Raw genomic sequence first — 26,222 nt, forward strand, 5'->3', positions numbered from 1 at the left:
AAAGATTAGGGGGAATGTAGATAAAGGACATGGAGTTTCTTTCTCTCCTTTTTTTTTTTTTTTTTTTTTTGAAATATTTATTTATTCAGGCTGCACTGGGTCTTAGTTGCAGCATGCAGGACCTTCGTTGTGGTATTCGGGATCTTTCAGTTGCAGTGTGCAGACTCTTAGTTGCAGCATGCATGTGGGATCCAGTTCCCCAACTAGGGACAGAACCTGGACCCTCTGCATTGGGAGCACACAGTCTTACCCACTGGACCAGCAGTAAAGTCCCCATGGGGTTTCTTTTTTTGGGGTGGTGAAAATGTTCTAAAATTAACTGTGATTACGCAACTCTGTGACTACACCAAAAACCACTTAACTGTATACTTTAAAGGGGTGAATTATATGCTATATGAATTATATCTCAATAAAGATGTTTTAAAGAAGAAAAAAGACTTAATGGTATAGGACACAAGAAGGAAGAAAGGGTAACTACTAGGTAATTGGTTTACGTGACGAAGTGGCAGTAATCTATTCACTAAGGCAGGAAATGAAAGAAAAAGTACTGGTTTGAGGAGGAAAACAATTAGGTCAGTTTTAAACAAGCTGACCTTAACTGCCTAAAGGACCTCCTGGTGAAAGCTTCAAATATAGAGTTGGGCATGCAGATCTGAAGCCTGGGGTAACACCAGCACTGTGGATATGAATTCAGTTTACTGATTACGGTTAAAACTCAAGAGTTAATAAGGATGGAAAGAAGGAGAAGGAGGAGGAGGAAGAGAAGAAGAGTTACAAACATTTAATAGCAAGTTAGAAGAGGATTCAGCAGAAGAGAATAAAAAGAATTAGATAAAAATAGTGATTAGTGTACCGAGAGAACATGAAAGTCAAGAATAACATAGACAGTTACTAGAAGGAAGAGTTTTCCTGTACCAGACCCTCATAAAATTAAAAGCTAGTAACCACTGTATCATTAATGGCTCTGCTTAGAACAAGGTTAGTGCAATACAAGGAGAGAATGAGAAATTTCAGTGCATTTAGAAATGAGTGGCAGGGGCTTCCTAGGTGGCGCAGTGGTTAAGAATCCGCCTGCCAATGCAGAGGTCACAGGTTCGATCCCAGCTCCAGGAAGATCCCACATGCCACAGAGCAACTAAGCCCATGTGCCCAAAAAAAAAAGAAAGAAAGAAATGAGTGGCACATCTGTTAGTGGAGAAAGTCAGTGATTCCTCCAAGAGCGGTTATGCAGTGAAGGTGACAGCTGCCACCGGAAGACAGAGTCATGGGTAGGAATTTGGGGACAATATGTTTATTCAAATATTAGTTCCCTTTGGTACTATAAAGAGCCACACTAATTCTATGCTCTAGCAATCCAAGTTAAGAAGAATCTTTTTAAAAACTATCATTAGGGACTTCCCTGGTTGTCCAGTGGTTAAGACTCAGTGCTCCCAGTGCAGGGTGTGAGGGTTCAAACCCTGGTCAGGGAACTAGATCTTGCATGCCACAATGAAAACCCAGAGCAGCCAAATAAATAATTTTTTTTTTTCAGAGAATTCTCACAGGTTTGTTTGTTTGTTTGTTTGTTTATTGGCTGTGTTGGGTCTTTGTTGCTGCGTGTGGGCTTTCTTTAGTTGCAGTGAGCGGGGGCTACTCTTTGCTGTGGTGCGCAGGTTCCTCATTGCCAAGGCTTCCCTTGTTGCGGAGCACAGGCTCTAGGCACATGGGCTTCAGCAGTTGCGGCACATGGGCTCAAAAGTTGTGGCTTACGGGCATTAAAGCGCAGGCTCAATAGTAGTGGCGCAGGGGCTTAGTTGCTTCGCAGCATGTGGGATCTTCCCGGAGCAAGGATCGAACCCATGTCCCCTGCACTGGCAGGCGGATTCTCAACCACTGCGCCACCTAGGAAGCCCAATAAATATTTTTTTAAAAAAACTATTATTAAATAGTGTTAAAATGGAAATCTTTAAAGGTAAAGAATGAAGACTGAGTACTCAAATTTAGTTTCGTTTCCTTCTGAAACACCACTAAAAAACCAGCAAAAGCAGTTTTTAAAAGAAACAAATGCAAAGGAGAAAATACAGGAAAAGAAACAACAATGCCAACTTGGGGAAGCTGAAAGTCAGATGGTGATAAGAGTTGAACCAAATGAATGAGAGGCCAGCCTTGAGAAAAGCTAAGAAGCAATCTGATTTACCCCTAGATTGCTTTGCAAAGGGTACCCCAGAAGTAGAAATATAGAAAAATATGAAAACAACACCGGCTGAAAGTCTGTTCAAGATAAAGTGAGAGTGTTTCCAGGTCAAAATGAAGAAAAGAATAAGCACTTATAAATTCACTCCCCCTCCTATCTCCACAAATGCTACAGTAAAGAGATTTTCAAGGGGGCTTCCCTGGTGGTCCAGTGCTTAAGAATCTGCCTTCCAATGCAGGGGACACGGGCTTGATCCCTAATCAGGGAACTTAGATCCCACATGCCGCAGGGCAACTAAGCCCGTGCACCGCAACTAATGAGCACAGAGGCCACAACTAGAGAGCAGCCCACGCTCCACAATGAGGAGCCTGCATGCTGCAGTGGGCATGCCGCAACTAAGACCAACGCAGTGAAGAAGAAAATAAATAAATATTTTTTTAAAGTTCTTTAAAAAAGACAGAGAGATTTTCAAGGATAGGCTCATTAAAGACAAGTAGAGTAAGAGAGGATGACTGAATAAATTGTGTATGTTACACAATTCTGTAAGCTGGGAAACACATGGGTAAGAATTACGTTAACTTAATAGATCCAAGAAAGCTAAAACCTAAATCAATAATGAGCAAAGCCGAGAACCAACTGCATCAACAACACTCATCTTCGAAAGGCTCAGGAACTGGCATAACCCTGGTACCTTTGGAAATTGTAAAGATAAAATATAGAGAATTGGTTGCAAGCTGTCAAGCAGCTTAGATACCTAAATTTCTTCCTCCGCTCAAATCACCACATGATTGCCTCCCTCTCCTCCCCCCAGAAGAAGACCAGAGTTTTTTCCACTAGATGGAGCAAAACAGGTCTCCAGACTGAGTAACACCAGGCACAGTCCAGGAGGATAGCTATACCAGAAACAGAGGGAGTGAACTGAATGTTAAAACCAAACCACCTGGTCATCTTCCCCCACTGAGCTCCCAGAACACGAGAAGCCAGGTTCTTAGTCTGTAGGAAGAGACCAAAGGCTCACTCATCTCTGAGGAGTCTCACCAACCCAAGAAAGAAATGGAGCAGGTATTGACAAGGGAAAGGTTTGCAAGCTCCACAAACCCAGAAATGCCCATATCTTTAGTCCTCACTCTTGAACACTGATTTGATGAAAGTCTCAAACATAAAAAATAAAGAACAAAGGTACAAACAGTAAAGATGAAAAGGAACTTGAACTACATACAAAGGAGAAAATCTCACAAAAGCTATTAATATCCTCAGAAATAAAAAGGATATTGCCCTCATGAAATAAGATACAAGGAACAAAAAGGAATTCTTGAAAATTAAAAGCATAACAGCAGAAATGTAAAACTAGAGAAAGGGGTTTAAAGACAACATTGTGGGAAACTCCACATAAAGAAGAGCAAAACAACAAAAATTCAACAACAACAAAAAAAGAAAAATTATTAAGTTGAATTCAGGCAAGTCAACATCTGAATAAGGGCTATGGAAAAAGAATAAATAAAGGGAAGGAAATAATCAATGAAACAACTCAAGAAAACGTTCCAGAACAAAAGCTCAATTTGTAGATCAAAAGGGCCAACTAAGTACCCTCTACAAAGGATGAAAACAGACTCACAGCAAGGTATAGTCCGTGAACTATATATAGGAACAGGAGAAGAGTCTACAAGCTTTCAGAGAGAGGGACAAAAGTCACATACAGAAGATCAGAAATCAAAACAATCTCAGATTTAATAGAAAACTTTGGAAGCTAAAGACAATGGAGCAATGCCTTCAGAATTGTGAGCAAAAATTATTTCCAGCCTAGTATTTATACAGCTAAACGACCAAATAAGTATGGCAAAAGAAAAAAAATATGTCTAGATAATGCAAAGGTCTCAAAAAATTTACCTTCCACACTCTTTTCAGGAAACTACTGAAGGACTTGCTATATATTGCAAACAAGTGAGTAAATCAAAAGGAAAGAAGACATGAAATTCAACACACGAGAGAACTGAAGGCAATCTGCAAGATGAGAGCTGTTCACAAGGCACAGAAAGTAACCTGTGAAGACTGAAAGAAGCAACAGAGGTGGTATTTCCTCAAGAGTATGAAAATGACAAATTACTGATGTATCAGATCATCAGAGAGAATAATAACTAGAAGAGTTTTACTATGAATCAATAATAAATACATAGAATACTAAGAACCCTACACACACACACAAACACACACACACACACACACACACACACACACACACACACCCCAAAAAGGGGGAAAAAAAGGATTTAAGGGCAAAGTAAGCAGAGGAACACTACATGGCTAAGCTGTTTACAGCACCAACAAAACAATTCCTAACCAAAATTACAATATAATAGGGAAGACAGGAGGATGCTAGAGGTAAGGATGGCAGGCCATACAGAAACCCTTAAGGATACCACACCAAACCTCAATCACAGCTGCCCCACCCAACCCAAATGTTAACATTTGAAGGGTCCTGCTATTCCTCTCACCAAGGCCAATTCCTCACTGTCATATGAATTCCATTTTCCCTTTTCAGAAATCCAATGTTATGATTCCATTCTGGATCCCTTATTATGCCTGTCTTCAGTCTCTCCCTATCTCCAGGACTCTTCTCATCAGCACAAATGGCATGACCACTTCCATTTTAAAAAAATCCTTCTGGACCTCATATATCTCTCCAGCTGTGATATCCCCATTTCTCTGCCTTTGTCTGTATTTCCTCAAACAAGTCTAACTGAACTTCAGCCACAACCATACCATCAAAAAAGATTACTAATGATCTCCAACTCCTTACACCTAATGGACTTTTTATGTGATCTCTAGGCACTGTTGAACCAAATTGACCATATTTCCTTCGTAAAACATTCTAGTTGTGACTTTCCTGGTGGTCCAGTAGTTAAGGCTCCACGCTTCCACTGCAGGGGGCACGGGTTCCACCTCTGGTCTCGGAACTAAGATCCCACATGCCTCGCAGAGCGGCAAAAAACAAAACAAAACAAACAAAAAAACAAACAGGGACTTCCCTGGTGTCCATCCAGTGGTTAAGAATCCGCCTTCCAATGTGGGGAACTAAGATCCCACACGCTGCGGGGCAACTAAGCCCAAGCGCCACAACTACTAAATAAGCCCTTGTGCTCTGGAGCCTGCACAACACAACTAAGACCTGACAGCACCAACACCATATCCTGGTATTTCTCTTCCATCTATATCTGATTTTTTTCCATCTCTTTTGCACACTCAGTCTCCTCCATACAGACTTCAAATGTTGGCTTCCTCAGAGCCACCTTTTTTCTCACCGTATATTTTTCCCAAGGCCATCTCATCCATGCCCTACCCATAGCTTCAAGTAATACTAATAAGTAGATGTCACCTCCATGTTATAGATGTTCCAGTGCTCTCAGTAAAGGAGAACACTACGTACGTACTGGTAAAGCTAAAAACTTGGGAACCATCCTGAGATACAGAAACCTTTAGGCTTCATTCTCCCTCACTCCCCATTATCTGTCCATCAGCAAATTATACAGAGTTTATCCCCTAAGTAGTTCTTCATTCCCTAGTCACCACTATAATCTTACCATAATCCCTGCAACGACCCTTTTGATTATCTCCCCTGATTTATTTGTGCCCCTCCAAATCATTTTCACATTGCACTCAGAGTGATCTTTAAAAAACACAGATTAGATCACAGCTCCCTCTACACATAGCTCTGTAATGGTATCCTACTGTTCTTAGGAAAAAATACAAAATTTTTAATAAACTCTACAAAATGCTGCATGATTTGACTCACCTATTTTTCCAGCCTCATACTGTACCACCTTCCACCACTCTATGGGCTGCAGCCTTCTCAGGGGTGGAACAAATACTACCTTCTGTGCTTGGAACCATCTTCTTTTTTCCCTAGTTAATGCCTACTTGTCCTAACAGGTCTCAGTTCAAAGACAATTTTACTAGCAAAAATGGCACTGACCACCTCTGCACCAAAAGTCCAGGTTAGATACCTCCACTATATCACTGACTGTACATCAATATTTTGCCTTGAACACACCTCTCAGTTAAGTAATTATCTATCTGTCTGCTTATTTGCCTTCTCTCTTTAACGGGACTCTAATTATACACAAGGGGAAGCAAAACTTATTACTTGTTGAACAAATGGCATAGACACAACTAGTGCATATAAAGAACCACCACAATGAGTAAGAAACCAGCAGTCTCACAAGCATAGGAAGGGTAGAGGGAGAATACTAAAAGAATTTCCTACTAGTGGAATTTAAATGTCCAAACAGGTCACAAATTTGATACCATTTTCTTTAAACAGTGAGCTATAAAGATCTTTGGGTGCTTCAACAGTAATATTCAAAATATAAAATAAAATCCAGCATACCACTTGTGGCAAATCATCCTACAGATAAACAGACGTGTATACATGAAACAGTTATTCTTTACAGCACTGTTTTGTATGCACGCAAACACACGCATGTATACATGTATGTACTCTATGTACAATCTTTCCAACACAAGATTACAAACAATCTAAAGATCCATCAATTGGACTTCCCTGTGGCGCAGTGGTTAAGAATCTGCCTGCCAATGCAGGGGACACGGGTTTGATCCCTGGTCCGGGAATATTTCACATGCCGAGGAGCAACTAAGTTCGTGCAACACCACTACTGAGCCTGCGCTCTAGAGCCCGTAAGCCGCAACTATTGTACCCGTGAGCCACAACTACTGAAGCCTGTGTGCCTAGAGCCTGTGCTCTGCAACAAGAGAAGCCACCGCACTGAGAAGCCCCCACTCTCCGCAACTAGAGAAAGCCCATGCGCAGCAACAAAGACCCAATGCAGCCAATTAATTAATTATTTACTTTTTTGAAAAACCTGCAAGAGTTTAAAATAAATAAATATCCATCAACAGGGAAATGGTTATATAAAGTACACCATATTTAAAAAGTAGAAAATTATGCAGCTGTTAAAAAAAAAAAAAGGTAGTTTTTCAATGGAAAAATCTCCAAGTGAAAGAAGTGAAAAAACTGTAGAACATACATACAATATGATACTTTTATGTTATATCAAAGGGGGTAGGCAGACAAGAATATATAGTTGGATTTACAAAAAGAAAGTCTAGAAAGAAACATTAATAACAATTAGTTACTCTTTGAAAGGCAAGGTAAAGAATGGGGCAGACCAGAGATTTTCAGAATCTTGTGCATATACAACTTATTGAAAAACTAAAACATATATATTAAAACTACAATAAAATCACAAACTACCTTAACAGAAAAAAAGGGAGCTCAGGGGCTTCCTAGGTGGTGCAGTGGTTAAGAATCCACCTGCCAATGCAGGGGACACGGGTTCGATCCCTGCTCCAGGAAGATCCCTGCCATGGAGCAACTAAGCCCGTGCACCACAACTATTGAGCCTGCACTTTAGAACCTGTGAGCCACAACTATTGAGCCCATGTGTTGCAACTACTGAAGCCCATGTGCCTAGAGCCCATGCTCCGCAACAAGAGAAGCCACAGCCATGAGGAGCCTGCGCACCACAACAAAGAGTAGCCCCCACTCACCACAACTAAATAAAGACCACGCACAGCAAAAAAGACCCAACGTGGCCAATAAAATAAATAAATAAATAAATTTATTTAAAAAAAAGAGAGAGAGCTCAAAATGAAGTTTCAGCCCTTATACCATTTTAAAGTTATGACACGTAAAGATTCAAATAGAACCAAATAAGTAACAAACTATAGTAACTAAAGAGAATATTCTAAATCAAGATTTTAAATTTCAAAATAACTTATAAGCATTCTTTTATAACTGTTTCAGCTTTAAAACTAACAAAAATAATACAAACCTAAAGAATGAAGTAGAAAAACATAAATATATTGAAGAGTGATTCTGGACAATGTAAACTTTACATAATAAGCCTAACATTTTCCTGGGATCTACAGATAAAATAAATGAGAATTTAAAAAAAAAAACAAAAAAAAAACACCAAAAAAGATAAAAAATTTAAAAAAGATAAAATACATAATAACAATTCATTAACGAAATGCTCCAAGGCAAAAATGAATTACTACTAAAGGCAACTGCAAGTTTATAATTCCATACTGTATTTTATCATGTATAATCAACTGCAAGTATTACCTTTCATTTTTGAGTGTGTGTTAATCAACGGATCAGAACAAATCCTGCAGGGCCACCAAGGGCGTCTCTTGAATTTTGCCCAGATGAGATCTCCAACTTCATACTTCAGTGGCGTAGCCTTTTTCTTGGGTTGACACTTTAGACAGACAAAACATGGGGTATCAATAAAAATCAAAACCTCTTGAAACAACACATCATCTTTCCACTAGCTGGCTGAGAAAGCATTACCTAGTAAATACTAGATGAAAACACTCCAGCTTAACAATTACAAAATAAGTACAATTAAATTACTTTGTCTTAACTATTTATAAAATAGCCCTCTATACAGTCAGCAGTAGCTCTCAATTTATATTTGCTTTACATAGATTTGCTTTACTTACATTCTAGGAAAATAAATAAGCTATTTCAAATTTTTAAAGAGCTAAAAACTGAAATAATAGATAAATAGAATCATCCCAAGGAAAAGATATCTTTGCCCTAGTCCTTAGATCACAGCACAACAAGGGGTCCGGGGGAGTAAAAAGAATTTTAACAATGTCAACTGACTCTGATCCCACTACAATGTTATATGCCAACTATATCTTAATAAAACTGGGGGAGGTGGGCAGGGAGTGGTTCCCTCTGCAGGTGATACTCTACATCTTTCTCAAACACAGACATTCCTATTAATTAGTTAACAAAAATGGCCCTACTGAAATGATCCTGAAAACTACAGGCTAGATTTCTGCAATGTCAACACAATTGATATAGATTTTTCCCAGGACATGCAAAAGAGGCTGCACCCAGAACAGTCCACTGCACAACTCCAAGGGACACCACTGAAGCACAACACAATATGAACCAAGCTCCTTGGACACGTCCAATACAGAGACCCTGGCTGCATCTTTTCTCCAAAGATAATACACCTAATTGATCTGTAATTCAAATGCTTCCAACTCAGCTCTAAACCCATGTCCCATCAACCGTATAGAGGTCTCCTGTTGTGACAGGAAGATGACTTTGTGTTTAGTAGGACTGAGCTTCTCCCAGATAAACCACACAAAGGAGTTCACGTGTACTGAGCTGTTTCTGGGTAGCTAAAAGCAGCACCTAAGGTACTTGGACAAACAACCTACTCCATGTACTCTAAGGGGGCATACAAATATTATGATTTTCTATAAATGCCATGTCTTGAAAAAGGTTTGGTGAGCTCCTCCCTCAAGCATCCCTCCTTAATGCCTAAAACAGTACCCACCTAGCACATATTAAGTGTCCAATAAAGAATATGCTGAATGAACTGACTGAAATCATTCAAATAAAAATGATGAGTAATACCTGGGGCTCAAGGATGTCAAAATATTGTGCTCAATTCAATGACTTGTAAGTTACCATGCAACTTTTAAGACTGTGAGTTCAGAGAAAAGTAAATCTCACAGAATACCCTTATTGAAAATAGCATCATTAGTTCTTCATGTACATAGACTTACTAGGAAATGATACAGAAACTACAACTTTTTGAAAATTTTTTTTTGAAAAGCAAGCCCCAAGGGGCCATTTTTGCCTGTTATCACTTTGTAAGTTACCAGAAAAAAAAATTACTTCAAAGCTAGTTGCCTTTGAAACTTTAAAACCATGATACCAAGATGGCACAGAAAAACAAATGTTTTACAAGCCCCTGTACTGAAGACTACAATTTGAGTAGATTCCCATAAATTTCTGATATCATATGATTTGTAATCATTTATTTGGCAATCATTGCTAAATATGGGCTTGCTTACTTATCTGAGTCCTAAACAACTTTAAATACAGTAACTACCATTTACTTGATATTTGCTATATACCAGGCACTATTCCTCCTTTAATCCTCTTAAGGTGGATACTATATCATCACTTCTATGTTACTACATGCCTATAGTCATATAGTTATTTTGTAAGTGGCAGAGAAAGGATTCAAACCCGGGCAGTCCACCTCAGGATCCCAAACTCTCAACTACTATCCAATAACAATAAAACTCCATGATTATTACATGCTTTATGACTAATTCAGCCCATAATCAACCTATAACATGATAATGGTTTTGTCTTTCCCTTATATTACTACTACAAAGTGATCACACTATATTATCAGAAAATAAAGCCATAAAACACATGCCTTAAATAATAGATGGATAAGAAAGAACATGAGTGGTATCATATAAAGCCAGAAGCCAGAATCACACAATCAGACAAAGCCATAATGAGCTGTCTTCTGACTCTATCACAAATTGTGTCACCTTAAACAAGTGAGTTAATTCAGCATCAATGCCCGAAGACATAAAATCAGGAAAGAAACACCTGCTCTACCATGAACCATCAAAATGAAAATAACTATATATTCTCCTAATATTTTAACCCAAAGGAAATAATCCGAACAAGTAAAAGAACTGTAAAAAGATATCTAAAGCAGTTATTTATGACAACAAAAAGTTAACATCCCAGACAACCTATGGAATGAGAGAAAATATTTGCAATGTGACTATATTCCAAAATATACAAACAGCTCCTACAACTCAATGACAAAAAACAACCCAATCAAAAAATGGACAGATCTAAATAGACATTTCTCCAAAGAAGACATACAGATGGCCAACAGACATATGAAAAAATGCTCAACATTGTTAATCATTAGAGAAATGCAAACGAAAACTACAAGGAGATACCATTTCACACCAGTCAGAAAGGCCACCATTAACAAGCCCACAAATGGGACTTCCCTGGTGGCACAGTGGTTAAGAATCCACCTGCCAATGCCAGGACACAGGTTCAATCCTTGGTCTGAGAAGATCCTACATGCTGCAGAGCAACTAAGGCCGTGCACCACCACAACTACTGAGCATGTGCTGTAGAGTACATGAGCCACAACTACCGTGCCCATGCGCCACAACTACCGAAGCCGTGCTCTAGGGCCTGTGTGCCACCTACTGAAGCCTGCATGCCTACAGCCCATGCTCGGCAACAAGAGAAGCCACCGCACTAAGAAGCCAATGCACTACAACGAAGACACAATGCAGCCAAAAATAAAATTTATAAAAAAAGTCTACAAATAATAAATGCTGGAGAGGGTATGCAAAAAAGGGAACCCTCCTACACTGTTGGTGGGAAGGCAAATTGGTGCAGCCACTATGGAAAACACTATGGAGGTTCCTTAAAAAACTAAAACTAGAACTGCCATATGATCCAGCAATCCAATTCCTGGGCATATATCCAGAGAAAACTCCAACTTGAAAAGATACATGCACCTCAACGTTCATAGCAGCACTACTGACAATAGCCAAGACATGGAAGCAACTTTAATGTTCACAGACAGATAAGTGGATAAAGATGCAGTATACATACACAATGGAATAAAAATACACAGCCATAAAAAAGAATGAAGTAATGCCATTTGCAGCAACGTGGATGGACCTAAGTGAAGTAAGACAGACCAAGAAAAAAGACAAATATCATACGATATCACTTATATGTGGAATCTAAAAACTGATACAAATGAACTTACTTACAAAACAGAAACAGACTCAGACACAGAAAACAAACTTATGATACCAAAGGGGAAGGGGGGGGGGATAAATTAGGAGTTTGGGATTAGCAGATACAAACTACTATATATAAAACAGATAAACAAGGTCCTACTGTATTACACAGGGAACTATATTCAATATCTTATAATAAACTAAAATGGAAAAGAATCTGAAAAAGAATGTGTGTGTGTTTGTGTATAACTGAATCACTTTGCTGTACACCAGAAACACAACATCGTACATCAACTATACTTCAACTTTTTTAAAAAAGTTAACATCCAACAAGAGACCTGTTAAACAAATTATGTTGAAAACTCGAAAGAAACATGCAAAGTGCAGATGAAGTTATGCGATACTGAAGATGTAATACACAGGTACACATAACTATATACCAACTATTTAGAAACATGCCAAAACTATGATGATAATAAAATATAGTCACTGAGAAACACAAATAAAAAAGTTTCATTTGGGGACTTCCTAGGTGGCGCAGTGGTTAAGAATCCACCTGCCAATGCAGGGGACACGAGTTCGATCCCTGCCCCAGGAAGATAACACATGCTGCAGAGCAACTAAGCCCGTGCGCCACAACTATTGAGCCTGCGCTCTAGAGCCCGTGCTCTGCAACAAGAGAGGCCACTGCAATAAGAAGTCTGCGCACCACAATGAAGAGTAGCCCCCACTCGCCACAACCAGAGAAAGCCCGTGTGCAGCAATGAAGACCCAACACAGCCAGTAAAATAAATAATAAAAAAATAAAAAATAGTTTCATTAAATTAAAGGTATCATGGGTGAAAATTTTCATAAACATGAAACATTAATTTTCTCCTATTTAATTCATTTACCAGGATGACCAAATAAAGCAATATATACAAACCTATTGGGGAAAAACATCTATTCGAATACATATTAATGAAAAACAACATCCAAATCCAAGTGACCTTAATATATAAAAAATTAAAAGCAGACAGAAATTCCAGGCCAAAGAGAGACCTCCAAACATGAAAATAGAGAAAATAACAAGGGAAAATGAAAGGGGAAAATGAAAGCGGAAAAAAACAGAATATGACTCTTCAGAAGAGCTTGAAAGTCTTACCTGAGAAAGAAAGACTCCCAAACAATCCCTTGTAAAGCCCATAATTCAACTAAACACCTACATACAAAGCTCAACAAGAAACACAAAGATGAATTCCTGATCCTAAGACACCTGGAGAATTTCAGGAAAGACTAAAGTGAAGAAATGTCATCTGAGCTTAGACTGGCAGGATAGGCATATTTCAGAACAGCTTTCCCTAATATCTCTGTATGTCCAGTTGGATGAAATATGTTGGTGCTAATAAGCCTTTTTATAAACACTACTGGTTTAAACTGCGCTCATCCCAAAATTCTACCCTCTGGTACCTGTAAATGGAAATAGTGACCTTATTTGGAAATAGTGCCTTTGCAGATGATCAATCAGGGTGGTTCCCTAATCCAATACAACTATATACTTACATAAAAGGAAAACTTGGACATAGAGACAGACGCAGATAGAAGGAAGTGATGTGAAGGCACAGTGAGAATGCTATTTATAAACCAAGGAGCTATTGAGGACACCAGAAACTAAAAGAGGCATGGTATGGATTCTCACAGCCCCCAGAAGGAACCAACCATTACCAACAACTTGCTATTGAACTTCTAACCTCCAGAACTTAGAGAATTAACTGTTGTTGTGGAATCCCTGGCGGTCCAGTGGTTAGGACTCCGTGCTCTCACTGCTGAGGGCCTGGGTTCAATCCCACAAGCAGTGCGCTGCGGGCCCAAAAAAAAAAAAAATTCTGGGGTGTGTGTGTGTGTGCGTGTGTTTGTGTGTGTGTTTTGGTTGCATTAGGTCTTAGCTGAGGCACACAGGATCTTCTCTGTGATACTCAGGATCTTTTGTTGTGGCGCACAGGCACGGGCTCTCTGCCTGCTCACTAGCCCCTGGGCACGTGGGATCTTAGTTCCCCGACCAGGGATCGAACTCGTGTCTCCTGCATTGGAAGGCAGGTTTTTGGTGGGTTTTTTTAATATTTATTTATTTTTCTTTATTTTCTGGCTGCGTCAGGCCTTAGTTGCAGCATGTGGGATCTTTCGCTGCAGAGCACTGGCTGGCTCCCTGTTGTGTTGCATGGGCTTTTCTCTAGTTGTAGCATGCGGGTTTTTCTCTCTCTAGCTGTGGCATGCAGGCTCCAAGGTGCATGGGGCTCTTTAGTTGTGGTGCTTGGGCTCCAGAGGGTGTGGGCTCTGTAGTTTGTGGCAGACAGCCTCTATCATTGAGGAGTGCAAGCTCAGTAGTTGTGGTGTATGGGTCTAGTTGTCCCGAGACATGGCGTGCCAGTTTTTCTCTCAGTAGTTATGGCCCAGGGGCTCCAGGGAACACAGGCTTAGCTGCCCTGAGGCATGTGGGATCTTAGTTCCCCAACAAGGGATCCAACCCATGTCCCTTGCACTGGAAGGCAGATTCTTTACCACTGGACCACCAGGGAAGTCCCCAAAATTTCTGTTATTTAAGCCACCCAGACTGTGGTACTTTGTTACTGCAGGTCCAGAAAACTGATACACATACATTATCTTGCTTAATCCTCAAAACATTATGAAATAGCATTATATCCAGTTTACAGATTTAAAAAAACAAGGATCAAAAACGTTAAATCACAATTGAAAAGAGTGAGATTCAAACCCACCCCCTAATTAATTCTAGACCAGGTTTTTTGCACTGCAACCCATTGTTTTCCCCTACTTTTAACTACTGAGTAAATATTGGCAGAATTTGTTTTCAAAGTATTTAAATAAAATCTAAAAAACAACTAGGTTCAAAATGTCCATTTCCTTTTTTCATTGACAGTAACATGTCATTTCACATTAAACTCATATTAAAAACCTGTCACTGTCATTTTTAAAGGACTGACACATCTCTGCAATCACAATCAAAAAGTGGATCTTGAACCAAAATCTATGGTTAAAAGACATTTCTGGTGAGATCTTTAAGTACTTTCACTAACGAATTTCCATCAAGAGGTCCAAACAAGACCTGTAAGTCATTTCTAAGATAAAACAAGCTCAGATGGTGCAGGCAGGTTCCTGGATATATGGGATAAGTTTCTTTCCAGTTTAATGTTAACTGAATATTACCACAGACTGGTTAATACTCAGATGATTTCCCAGGCATACCTAAAAATTATAGTTAAGTAAACTATTCACTATCAGCCAAATATCTATTTGAAAAGATACTGAATTCAATATCAGCCAAGTATCTTTTTTCCCTTTAGTTTTTTAAAATTTCATGGTAAGAACCACTTAACTGAGATTATCCTCTTAACAAACTTAAAGTGTATATAACCCATTATTATTGTCTATTGGTATATCAAACAATATCTTCTAAAATAACTTTTTAAGAATGCACAGCAATGGGCTTCCCTGGTGGCGCAGTAGTTAAGAATCCGACTGCCAATGGAGGGGACACTGGTTCCATCCCTGAGCTGGGAAGATCCCACATGCAGTGGAGCAACTAAGCCTGTGCGCCACAACTACTGTAGCTCACCAGCCTAGAGCCCGTGCTCCGCAACAAAAGAAGCCACCACAGTAAAAAACCCACACACTGCAACGAAGAGTAGCTCCCCTCGCCACAACTAGAGAAAGCTCATGTGCAGCAACAAAGACCCAACGCAGCCAAAAATAAATAAATAAAAAATAATAAAATTCTAAAAAAGAGGTCGGCTCTCCCTGGTCTGCCAGGAAGTCGTCCCGCTGTCTTTACAGCGTCCCTTCTCTCTAATAAACTCTATCTTCTTTACAAAAAAAAAAAAGATTAAAAAAAAGAATGTACAGTGACTATAGACCTTAAGTTAAAGACCTAGGGGTATGGGGGAAAACTAACACTTTCATGACAATTATCAGAAAATATATTACAACTCTATGACTCAGTTCTCGTTTTAGTTAATAATAATTGCCATAGGGCTTCCCTGGTGGAGCAGTGGTTAAGAACCCTCCTGCCAACGCAGGGGACACAGGTTTGAGCCCTGGTCGGGGAGGACACCATACGCTGAGGAGTGGCTAAGCCTGTGCCCCACAACTGCTGAGCCTGTGCTCTAGAGCCCGCGAGCTACAACTACTGAGCCCAGGTGCCAGAGCTACTGAAGCCCACGCGCCTAGAGCCCATGCTCCACAACAACAGAATCCACGACAATAAGAAGCCTACGCACTGCAATGAAGAGTAGCCCCTGCTCTCCACAACTACAGAAAGCCCGCGCGCAGCATCGAAGACCCAACACAGCCAATAAATAAATAAATAGATAAATAAATAAACAAAATTTTTAGAAAAATTTTAAAAAGTAAATTGCTTTAAAAATTAATAATAATTGCCATAAAATTAAACTCATAAAAAGACAATGGCAATATACAAGTCAAAATAAAATGCATCTCCTCTTCAGATGCTTGATTCACATGATATCTAAAAGCTACTTTCCACAGTTGAAACCTCCCATTTTTGAGAATAAGTTCAACTCAAGCACAGCATAAATAATCTTCTGGTTTATAAAAAGTAAAAATCATATTCCAAACAGTTGTTAACAGTCTGCTATTGCTTCTATCAATTCCAAAAAGAAAAGAGAATTTTTTAATAACTTGATTTAAAATACCAAGTTTTGGGACTTCCCTGGTGGTCCAGTGGTTAAGACTCTGAGCTTCCACTGCAGGGGGCACGGGATTGACCCCTGGTCAGGGAAACAAAATCCTGCATGCTGCTCGGCACCACCCAAAATATAAATAGATAAATAAACAAACAAATAAATAAAATGCCACGTTTTAAACATTATTCTAAAGAATTATATTGTACAGAGCTATCTGAATTTTACTTTGGAATTTCAACTTTTTCCTACCTAGTCAAAAGTGACTCCTTTATTCTTCTGATAAAAATAGGCAGTTCCAGTATTTTACAAATAGGATACCTATGGTGAGAGATTACATAAAACTCACATTACTGTTCCTTTAATGTAAAAAAAATTTTTAATAAAGTAAAAATACAGATAATCTTACATTTCTATAAGTTGGGTGGTTTACAAAGCATTTTCCAATAGTATGACTTGATTATAATGTAATAATAGCAAAGCTTCTCTTCAAGACTATAGGACCAAACCCACAGTAGGACCTCACAGACTACAGTCACCTTAACAGAAAGGAGACTTCCCACACTACTTCTGTGTCCAATATTTAGCTCTAGCAGTACACCTGACAAATAGCAGGTGTTCAATAATTACTGTTTAGCGAATTCCCCAAACTGGCTAACATGCTATGCTTTATTACCAAAAGAACACTAAGCATGTATTTCAAGTTAATTTCAAAGGGAGTCCCTAGCAAATCTTCCCTACAAGAAATACTACTGGGAGTCCTTCAGATGAAATAAAGGACACTCAACAATAACTCAAATCCTCATGAAAAAATAAAGAACATTGTAAATGTAACAAAATAGTTACAAAATTATAAGAAAGTAAAATGTATTTTTGTTTATAACACTTTTCTTATATATGATTTAAATCTGTGTTCATGGGCACACAATATCTAAAAATATAATCTGTATGTTAATAAACTGACAAAGGAGGGGAAGACAGAGCTACAGAGGAGCAAAGTTTTTATTATACGACTGAAATTAACTTGGTATTAACCCAAACTAGATTATAATAAATTAAGACGTTAACTGTAATTTTAACCACTGACTCAGTAACCAGTAAGAAAATGACTGTGTGTACGCATGTGTGAGAGATAAATGACGAGGGAATTAAAATGTAAGGAGGATACTGTATGGTGATGGATGGTAATTAGACTTGCGGTGCTACACATCTGAAAATTACATTATAAAAAAATTTAAATTAAAAAAAAGTCATGGGACTTCCCTGGTGGCACAGTGGTTAAGAATCTACCTGCCAATGCAGGGGACTCAGGTTCAATCCCTGGTCCAGGAAGACTGCACATACCGTAGGGCAACTAAGCGTGTGTGCCACAACGGCTGAGCCTGCGCATCACAACTACTGAAGCCCATGCGCCTAGAGTCCATGCTCCACAACAAGAGAAGCCACCACAATGAGAAGCCTGAGCACCACAACGAAGAGTAGCTCTGGCTCGCCACATCTAGAGAAAGCCCACGCACAGCAACGAAGACCCAACACAGCCAAAAAAAAAAAAAAAAAAAAAAAAGACAAGCCCTGGACCTAATGGCTTCCCTAGTAAATTGTATAAAACAATCAAACTTTTTGAAAAAAACTGAAGAAGAAACTAACTCACTCCTTGAGGACAGTATTACTCCGATACCAAAGCCAGACAGAGAAATTACTATAGACCAATATCCTTTATAAAGAATGATGCAAAAATACTCAACAAAATACTACCAAAACAAGTTGAACATCATGTTAAAAAATCATAAGATATCATTATTTTATATACCTGAAACTAATATGCTATTATGCCATTACCTCTCAATTAAAAAGCAACAACCAAAACAAAACAAAACACTATGACCAAGTGGGATTTATTACTATAACACAGGACTGTTCAATATATGAAAACTGAAACATATGAAAATCACCACTGACCTAGAAAAGGCATTTAATAAAATTCAATACCCATTCATGATAAAAAAAAAAATTCAATAAACTAGGATTAGAAGACAACTACCTAAATATAATAAAAGCCACATGAAAAACCCAGAGAGCATACTGCTGAATGGTGAAAGATCAAAAGCTTTTGTTCTAAGGTCAAGAACACAGCAAGGATGCCTGCTTTCTCCACTTCTATTCAACATACTACTGGATGTTCTAACTAGAACAACTAGGCAGGAAAAAGAGGTAAGAGGTAATGAAATGGGAAAGGAAGAAGTAAAAATATCTCTATTCACAGATCTTACGTGTAGAAAATCCTAAAGATTACACACACACACACACACACACACAACACCTTATAGAACTAATGTATGAATTCAGTAAAGTATGAACATACAAAGTTGAACACAAAAAATCAGTTGAATTTCTATACAACTATAATAACGAATAATCCAAAAAGTAAACGAAGAGGTCTTCCCTGGTGGTCCGGTGGGTAAGACTCTGAACTCCCAATGCAGGGGGCCCAAGTTCCATCCGGGGTCAGGGAACTAGATTCTGCATGCCACAACTAAACAAACAAACAAACAAACAAAAAGAACAAAAATACCCCCAAAGATCCTGCATGCCGCAACGAACATCCTGTGTGCCGCAACTAGACCTGGCCCAACCAAATAAATAAATAAATATTAAAAAAAAAAAAGTATCTAATATCACTGACCTGTCTACTTAAAAAAATGGTTACAGTGGTAAATTTTATGTTAGGACAACTTTTTAAAACTGGGGGCGGGGATAGAAAATCTGAATAGACATACCTCAAGTAAAGTACTGTGGTAGTAGTCAAAATACTCTGCACAAAGAAAAAGCCAGAGTTGGAGGGGTTCACTAGTGAATTCTACCAAATATTTAAATATTAACACCAATCCCTCACAAACTATTCAAAAACAGAGGAGGAGAAAACCCTTCCCAACTCATTCTATGAGGCCACTATTACCCTGATACCAAAATAAACACAAAACCCTCAACAAAACACCAGCAAATTAAATCTATCAACAAATGAAAAGGATTATATGTAAGACCAAGTGGGATTTACTCCTGTTATACTATGTTAGTTCAATATATGAAGATTATTCAATACAATATATCATAGATTAGAAGATTTAAAAAAAAAACACATGATATCAACAGATGCAGAAAAAGCACTTAACAAAAATCAACACTTGAAAAAAAATCAACACCTGATAAAAACATTCTAAAAAGCAGAGACAGAAAGGAATTTATTTAATCTGACAGAAAGCATCTACGAAAAACCCACAGCTAAAACCATACTTGATGGTGAAAGACTTTAAGCTTTCTCCCTAAAATCAAGAACAAAACAAGATGTCCAATTTTACCACTTCTACTGAACACTGCACTAGAGAGTCTCGCCAGGACAGATAGATGGAAAGAAGGAAAAAGAGAGGGAGGGAGAAAAGGCATCCAGATGAAAAGGAAGACGTAAGACTATCTCTATTCACAGATGACATGATATTCTATATAGAAAATCTAGGGAATCCACATACACACACACATACAAAAAATATTAGAACTAAAAAAAAACTAACCTAGCAAGGCTGCAGAATATAAAATCAATATTCAAAAATCAACTATATTCTATACACTGGCAATAAGCAATTCTGAAAATAAAATTAAGGAAACAATTCTTTTAACATTCAAAAGAGTAAGAAAACTAAGAATATATTTAACCAAGAAGTGAAAAAACTCATATACTACAAACTACAAAACATCACTGAAAGAAAATATAAGATTTAAATATATGCAAAGATGTCCCTTGCTCATGGATTGGAAAACTTAATATTGCTTAAACAGCAGCACTCCCCAAACTGACCTACAAGAATCAATGCAATTCCTATCAAAATGCTAGTACCCTTTTAGACGAAACTGATAGGGACCCACAGAGTAAAAAAATTTTGAAAATGAAAAATAAGGTTAGAGGATTCATACTTCCCAATTTCAAATACTACTACAAAGCTATAGAATACTACTATACAATATTTTGTGATATTTGGTATAAGGATTGACACGTAGATCAAAGAAATGGACTTGAAGCAATAAATATATTTTTGGATAACTGATATTCAACAAGGGAGCCAAGTCAAATCAGTGGAGAAAGAACAGTCTCTTTAATGGAACTGGGACAACTGGATATCAACGTGCAAAAGAATGAAGTTGAACCCTTACATCACACCATATGCAAAAAGTAACTCAAAATAGATCTAAGACCTAAATGCAAGAGCTAAAACTATAAAACCCTTAGAAAAAAACACAGGCATAAATTTTTTGTGATCTTGAAGTAGGCAAAAGTTTCTTAGACATGAAACCAAACGTATGAGCGACGAAATAAATCAATAAAGTAAAAATTTTTGTGCTTCAAAGGATACCATGAAGAAAACAAAAAGACAACCCACAGAATGGGAGAAAATATTTGCAAATCATGTATCTAAGAAGAGACAAATTCAGAATATATAAGGAACTACTACAACTCAATAATAAAAAGGCAAATATCCCAATCTTCTGAAAATGGGGAAAGAATGTAAATAGACATATCTCCAAGAAAGATATACCAATGGCTAATATGCACATGAAAGTATACTCAACAACATTGGAAAGCAAAATGAAAATCAAAACTATAATGAGATAACACTTCACATTCAGTAAGAGAATAAAAAAAGACAATTACAAGCATTGGTGAGGATGTGGAAAACTAGAACCCTCAAACACTGCTGGTGGGAAAGAAAAATGATGCAGCCAGTTTGAAACAGTTTGGCATTTCCTCAAAAGGTTGAACACAGGGTTACCACATGACCCAGCAGTTCTACTCCTAGTTATATCATACCCAAGAGAAATGAAAACATGAACTTCATATAAAAACCTGTACACAGATATTCACAGAAATACTATTCAACACAGCCAAAAGACAGAAACAAACCAAACACTCATCAAATTGATGAACAAATAAATGTAATATATCCATACAGTGGAATACTGTTTAACAATGAAAAGGAATGATACTGACATATGCTATGGATGAGCATTAAAATATATGCTAAGTGAAAGAAGTCAGGGGACTTCCCTGGTGGTTGGTGGTCGAATGGCTAGGACTCCACGCTCCCAATGCAGGGGGCCGGGATTCGATCCCTGGTCAAGGAACTAGATTCCACATGCTGCAACTAAGACCTGGGGCAGCCAAATAAAAAAATAAATATTAAAAAAAAAAAAATAGAAGCCAGTCACAAAGGACCACATACTGTATAATTCCACTTCTATGAAATATTCATAATGAGCAAATACATGAAGACAGAAAACAGAATGGTATCATATTATTTACTGCTATCATCACAGTATCCCTGCAAGGTTGATCCATTTTCTGGAAGAGGAAACTAAATTTCTAACCACGCGACTGAGTCAAAAACTATCTGCACTCTGGCTGTATAATTTATTTTAATTAACTTTTAGAAAAGATAAATGCATCATTTTTCGACATAATCTCCTTGCTTTTCAATACACTCTGTCCATCTGTCAACAAGCTTTCATACTCCCTCATCAAAAAATGTTTTAGGCTGAGCTGTGAGCCACAAATACACCACTGTCTTCACTTCTTTATCATAAGTGAATCTTTGGGGATCCCCTGGTGCCACAGTGGTTAAGAATCCTCCTGCCAAGGTAGGGGACACGGGTTCGAGCCCTGGTCTGGAAAGATCCCATGTGCCATGAAGCTACTAAGCCCATGCACCACAACTACTGAGCCTGCACTCTATAGCCCGTGAGCCACAACTACTGAAGCCCACGCACCTAGACCCTCTGCTCCACAACAAGAAAAGCCATTGCAATAAGCAGCCCGTGCACTGCAATGAAGAGCAGCCCATGCTCTCCACAACTAGAGAAACCCCGCAGACAGCAAGGAAGACCCAATGCAGCCAATAAATAAAAAAATAAATTTATTAAAAAAAAAAAAAAGAAGTGAATCTTCATCCTCGTAGGCTGCTAGGTGAAAGTCTGATGGAACAAGATCAGGACTATAGGGAGGATGCTTTAACACATGAAAACAAAGTTTTCTGCGGTGTCGACAATGTAGGCAGATGTACACCGTCAGTGTGCGGGTGGTCCCCTGAAAGCAGCCCTACAAGGACAAAGATCCACTTCGATGAAGAAGTGAAGACAGAGGTGTAGCCTAAAACATTTTTTAATGCAGCAATACGAAAGCTTGTTGACAGATGGAAAAAGTGTATTGAAAAACAAGGAGATTATGTCCAAAAATGATTTATTTGTCTTTTCTAAAAGTTAATTAAAAATAAATTCTACAGCCAGAGTGCGGATAATTTTTGATTCACCCTCATATGTTGATATGATTTTTCTCATGTCACTTACGATGCCACCCTTGTCACTAGTGAGCTTTATAAATAATATAGCCAATTTATGAAACATCCTTCTCTAAAGAATTACTCACTTCTTCAAGAAGAATTTACCAAACGATTTCTATATCGAAGCACTATTCTAGGTATTGAAAATACAGCAGTTAACTAAACAGAAAAAAATACCTGCCCTCATGGAGCTAACATTTCAGTTAGGAATAACAACCCTCTCCCCCCAAAAAAAGGAAAATTTGAAGGGAGTAGAAATAAGAATGAGTGCTTAAAAGGTATGGAGTTTCGGTCTGGGGTGATGAAAAAGTCTGAAACTAGGTAGTGGTGATGTTTGTTCAACACCGTGAATGTATTTAATGCCACTGAGGGACTTCCCTGGTGGTCTAGTGGAAGAATCCACCTTCCAATCCAGGGCATGTGGGTTCGTTCCACGGTCAGGGAACTAAGATTCCACATGCTGCAGGGCAACTAAGCCCACATGCCACAACTACTGAGTTCATGCGCCTCACAAAGAGAGGCTGCATGCCTCAAACTACAGAGCCCATGCGCTCTGGAACACACACATCACAACTACAGAGACCATGTGCCACAGAGCCTGCATGCCACAACTAGAGAAGACAAAACCCACATGCCACAACTAAAGAGAAGCCCGCATGCCGCAACAAAGAACCCGCAAGCTGCAACGAAAGAGCCATCATGCCTCAATGAAGATTCCATGTGCCGCAACTAAGACCTGACACTGACACACACACACACACACACACACACACACACACACATAAATGCCGCTGAACTGGGCACTCTGAATTGGTTACAATGGTAAATTTTCCTAAGTTTATTCTCATACACACGCAAAAAAGCAGGAAGAGACACACACTGACATATATGTGTATGCGTGTACACACATAAATATATCACAGAATAGAGAGAGGTAAGAGACAGAAGAGGTGAAAATATACAATAAGAAGGATCAATATATACTTAATCAGGGTCTTAGAAGAGCAGAAGAGAAAGGGGCAGAGGGAATAATAGAAATTGGCTGAGAATTTTCCAGAACTTATCAGTCACTGATTCACTGATTCAAGGAGGCTATCAAATCCTGAGTAGGGTAACCAAACAGAAATCCATACCTACACACATCAAAATGAAATTAGAAACAAAACAAAACAAGAAAGAAAAATATTTAAAAGCAACCAGAGGAAAAAAGACACACTACCACCCTTAAAGGCAGGAGGTTTTCTAATTCCACTGATCTCTCACCAGCAACTCTTAAGAGTCAGAAGATAGAACATTTTCTGTATGCCGTAAGAAAATATCTGCTAATCTAGACTTCTTTATCCAACAAAAATATCTTTCAAGAAAGAGAGCTAGCACTTCCCTGGTGGCACAGTGGTTAAGAATCTGCCTGCCAATGCAGGGGACACGGGATCAAGTCCTGGTCCAGGAAGATCCCACATGTCGAGGAGCCATGAAGCCTGTGTGCCACAACTACTGAGCCTGTGCTCTAGAGCCTTCGAGCCACAACTATTGAGCCCATGTGCCACAACTACTGAAGCCCACATACCTAGAGCCCATGTTCCACAACAAAGAGATGCCACCACAATGAGAAGCCTGCACACAGCAACGAAAAGTAGCCCCTGCTCGCTGCAACTAGGGAAAGCCCCGAGCAGCAACGAAGCCCCTACACAGCCGGAAGGAAGGAAGGAAGGAAGAAAGGAAGGAGGGAGGGAGAGAGGAAGGAAGGAAGGAAGGAAGGAAGGAAGGAAGGAAGACAGAGACAGACAGACAGAAAGAAAGAAAAAGAAAAAGAAAAAGAAAAAGGAAAAGAAAAAGAAAAAGAAAAAAAAAAAAGCAAGCGAGCTAAATACAACTTCAAACAAACCAGCAGACTCTTAGGAAAGAAAACTCTAAAAGACACATTTCCTTAGGAAGGAAATCATCATGGGTCTGAGATTTGAAAAAAAGGAATAAATGTGCAAAATGAATAGTGACTGTTTAAAACAATAATAATGTTGAATGGAGTTCAAAACAAAAACAAGAATAAATCAGAACTCACAATATGTTGGAAAGGGGTGAATGATGTTAAAGTGTTCTTATTAGGGAGAAATAAAGTATTTTAAAGTCTACATATGGTCAGAGAGAAAGGTAATGGGAACTTTAAATATCGATAAGTTAGGGTGGCCTGTTGTAATTTCTAGGGTACCCTCTAAGTGAAATCAAATATGTAATTTCCACACTTAAGTGGTGGTGGGAGAAACACAAGTAGAACAATGAAAATATTTTTAATCGAAAAGAAGGCAGGAAAGGGGAAAAAATAAGCAAGACAAATAGCACAAAATCACATGGTAAATGTAAGCCCAAATGTATCACTAATTAAATTAAAGTGGACTAAAGATCCATTTGGTTCATTTAACCAGAATGATAATTTTTTTAAACTTTATGCCTCTAATAACATAGTCTCAAAATATAGAAAGCAAAAACTGGCACAAGTACAAGTAAAAATTAACAAAATTATAACCATAGTGAAGATAAACCTCTCCCAAGTAATTAACAGAATAAGTAAAGAAAAAAAAAAAATCACTAAAAATAAATTTCAACGTCATGAATAACAAACTTGACCTAACTGTATATATATAAACTACTACACTCTAATTGTGGAATATACATTTTTTTCAAGCACAGGGGATATTTAAATATATCCCCCATGCACTGGGCCATAAAGCGTATCTCAACCAGTTTGAAAGAACTGGAACTTTTGAAACATATCCTTTGTTCTATAATGTAATAAAGTAAGCTATTATTTACCAAAACATAACTAGAATATTTCTATGTTTGGAAATTAACAAATAGAGACTTTTAAATAATCCTTAGATCAAAGAATAAATCATAATGAAAATTAGAAATATTTTGAACTGAATGATAAAATACCACATCAAAGACCATGAGGAAGGAACATACTCTTAATATCTTTCAAGGAACAGCAAGAAAATCAATGTGGTCTAGAAAACAGGAATAAATGAAGTCAAAGAAATGATTCAGGGAGAGGAAGACATGTCTTATTATGCCCTTTTACTTTGAGTGAGAATAGAGGTCTTTGAAAGGTTGATGTTTTAAAAGGATCACTCTGAGTGCCATGGTGAAAACTGCCTTAGGGTGTTGGGATGAAAAGCAGAGACCTACTTAAGGTTACTGCAATAATACTCCAGGTGAGATGTAATAGTTATGTAAACCTAGCTGGCATGAGGGGGGGGGGGGGGGGCTGCATGCGCAAGAAGCAGGAAGAGCCAGTGAAATTTCCTGATGTACTGGATGTGTACGCTACAGAAACAGAGAACTCAA

The 26,222-nt window shown here is 38.3% G+C and overlaps 1 protein-coding gene across 8 annotated transcripts in view; it reads right to left on the reverse strand.

Moving 5' to 3' along the window:
• NSD1 (nuclear receptor binding SET domain protein 1) overlaps positions 1 to 26,222 on the reverse strand; it is a 142,017-nt gene that overhangs the window by 75,629 nt on the left and 40,166 nt on the right. For 7 of the 8 annotated variants that reach the window (XR_009052729.1, XM_057728206.1, XM_057728198.1 and 4 more), the window contains one exon: positions 8,316 to 8,451. Coding sequence is in view for 7 of the 8 variants with exons in the window: in XM_057728206.1 (XP_057584189.1) it covers positions 8,316 to 8,451 (136 nt within the window). In the remaining variant the exon portion in view is untranslated. Of the gene's footprint in view, positions 1 to 8,315; positions 8,452 to 16,749; positions 16,819 to 26,222 lie in introns of all 8 variants that reach the window. The other variant, XM_057728222.1, reaches the window with a different exon arrangement.

Source organism: Hippopotamus amphibius, chromosome 1 (genome assembly GCF_030028045.1).
Source record: "Hippopotamus amphibius kiboko isolate mHipAmp2 chromosome 1, mHipAmp2.hap2, whole genome shotgun sequence".
NCBI classification, from domain to species: Eukaryota; Metazoa; Chordata; class Mammalia; order Artiodactyla; family Hippopotamidae; genus Hippopotamus; species Hippopotamus amphibius.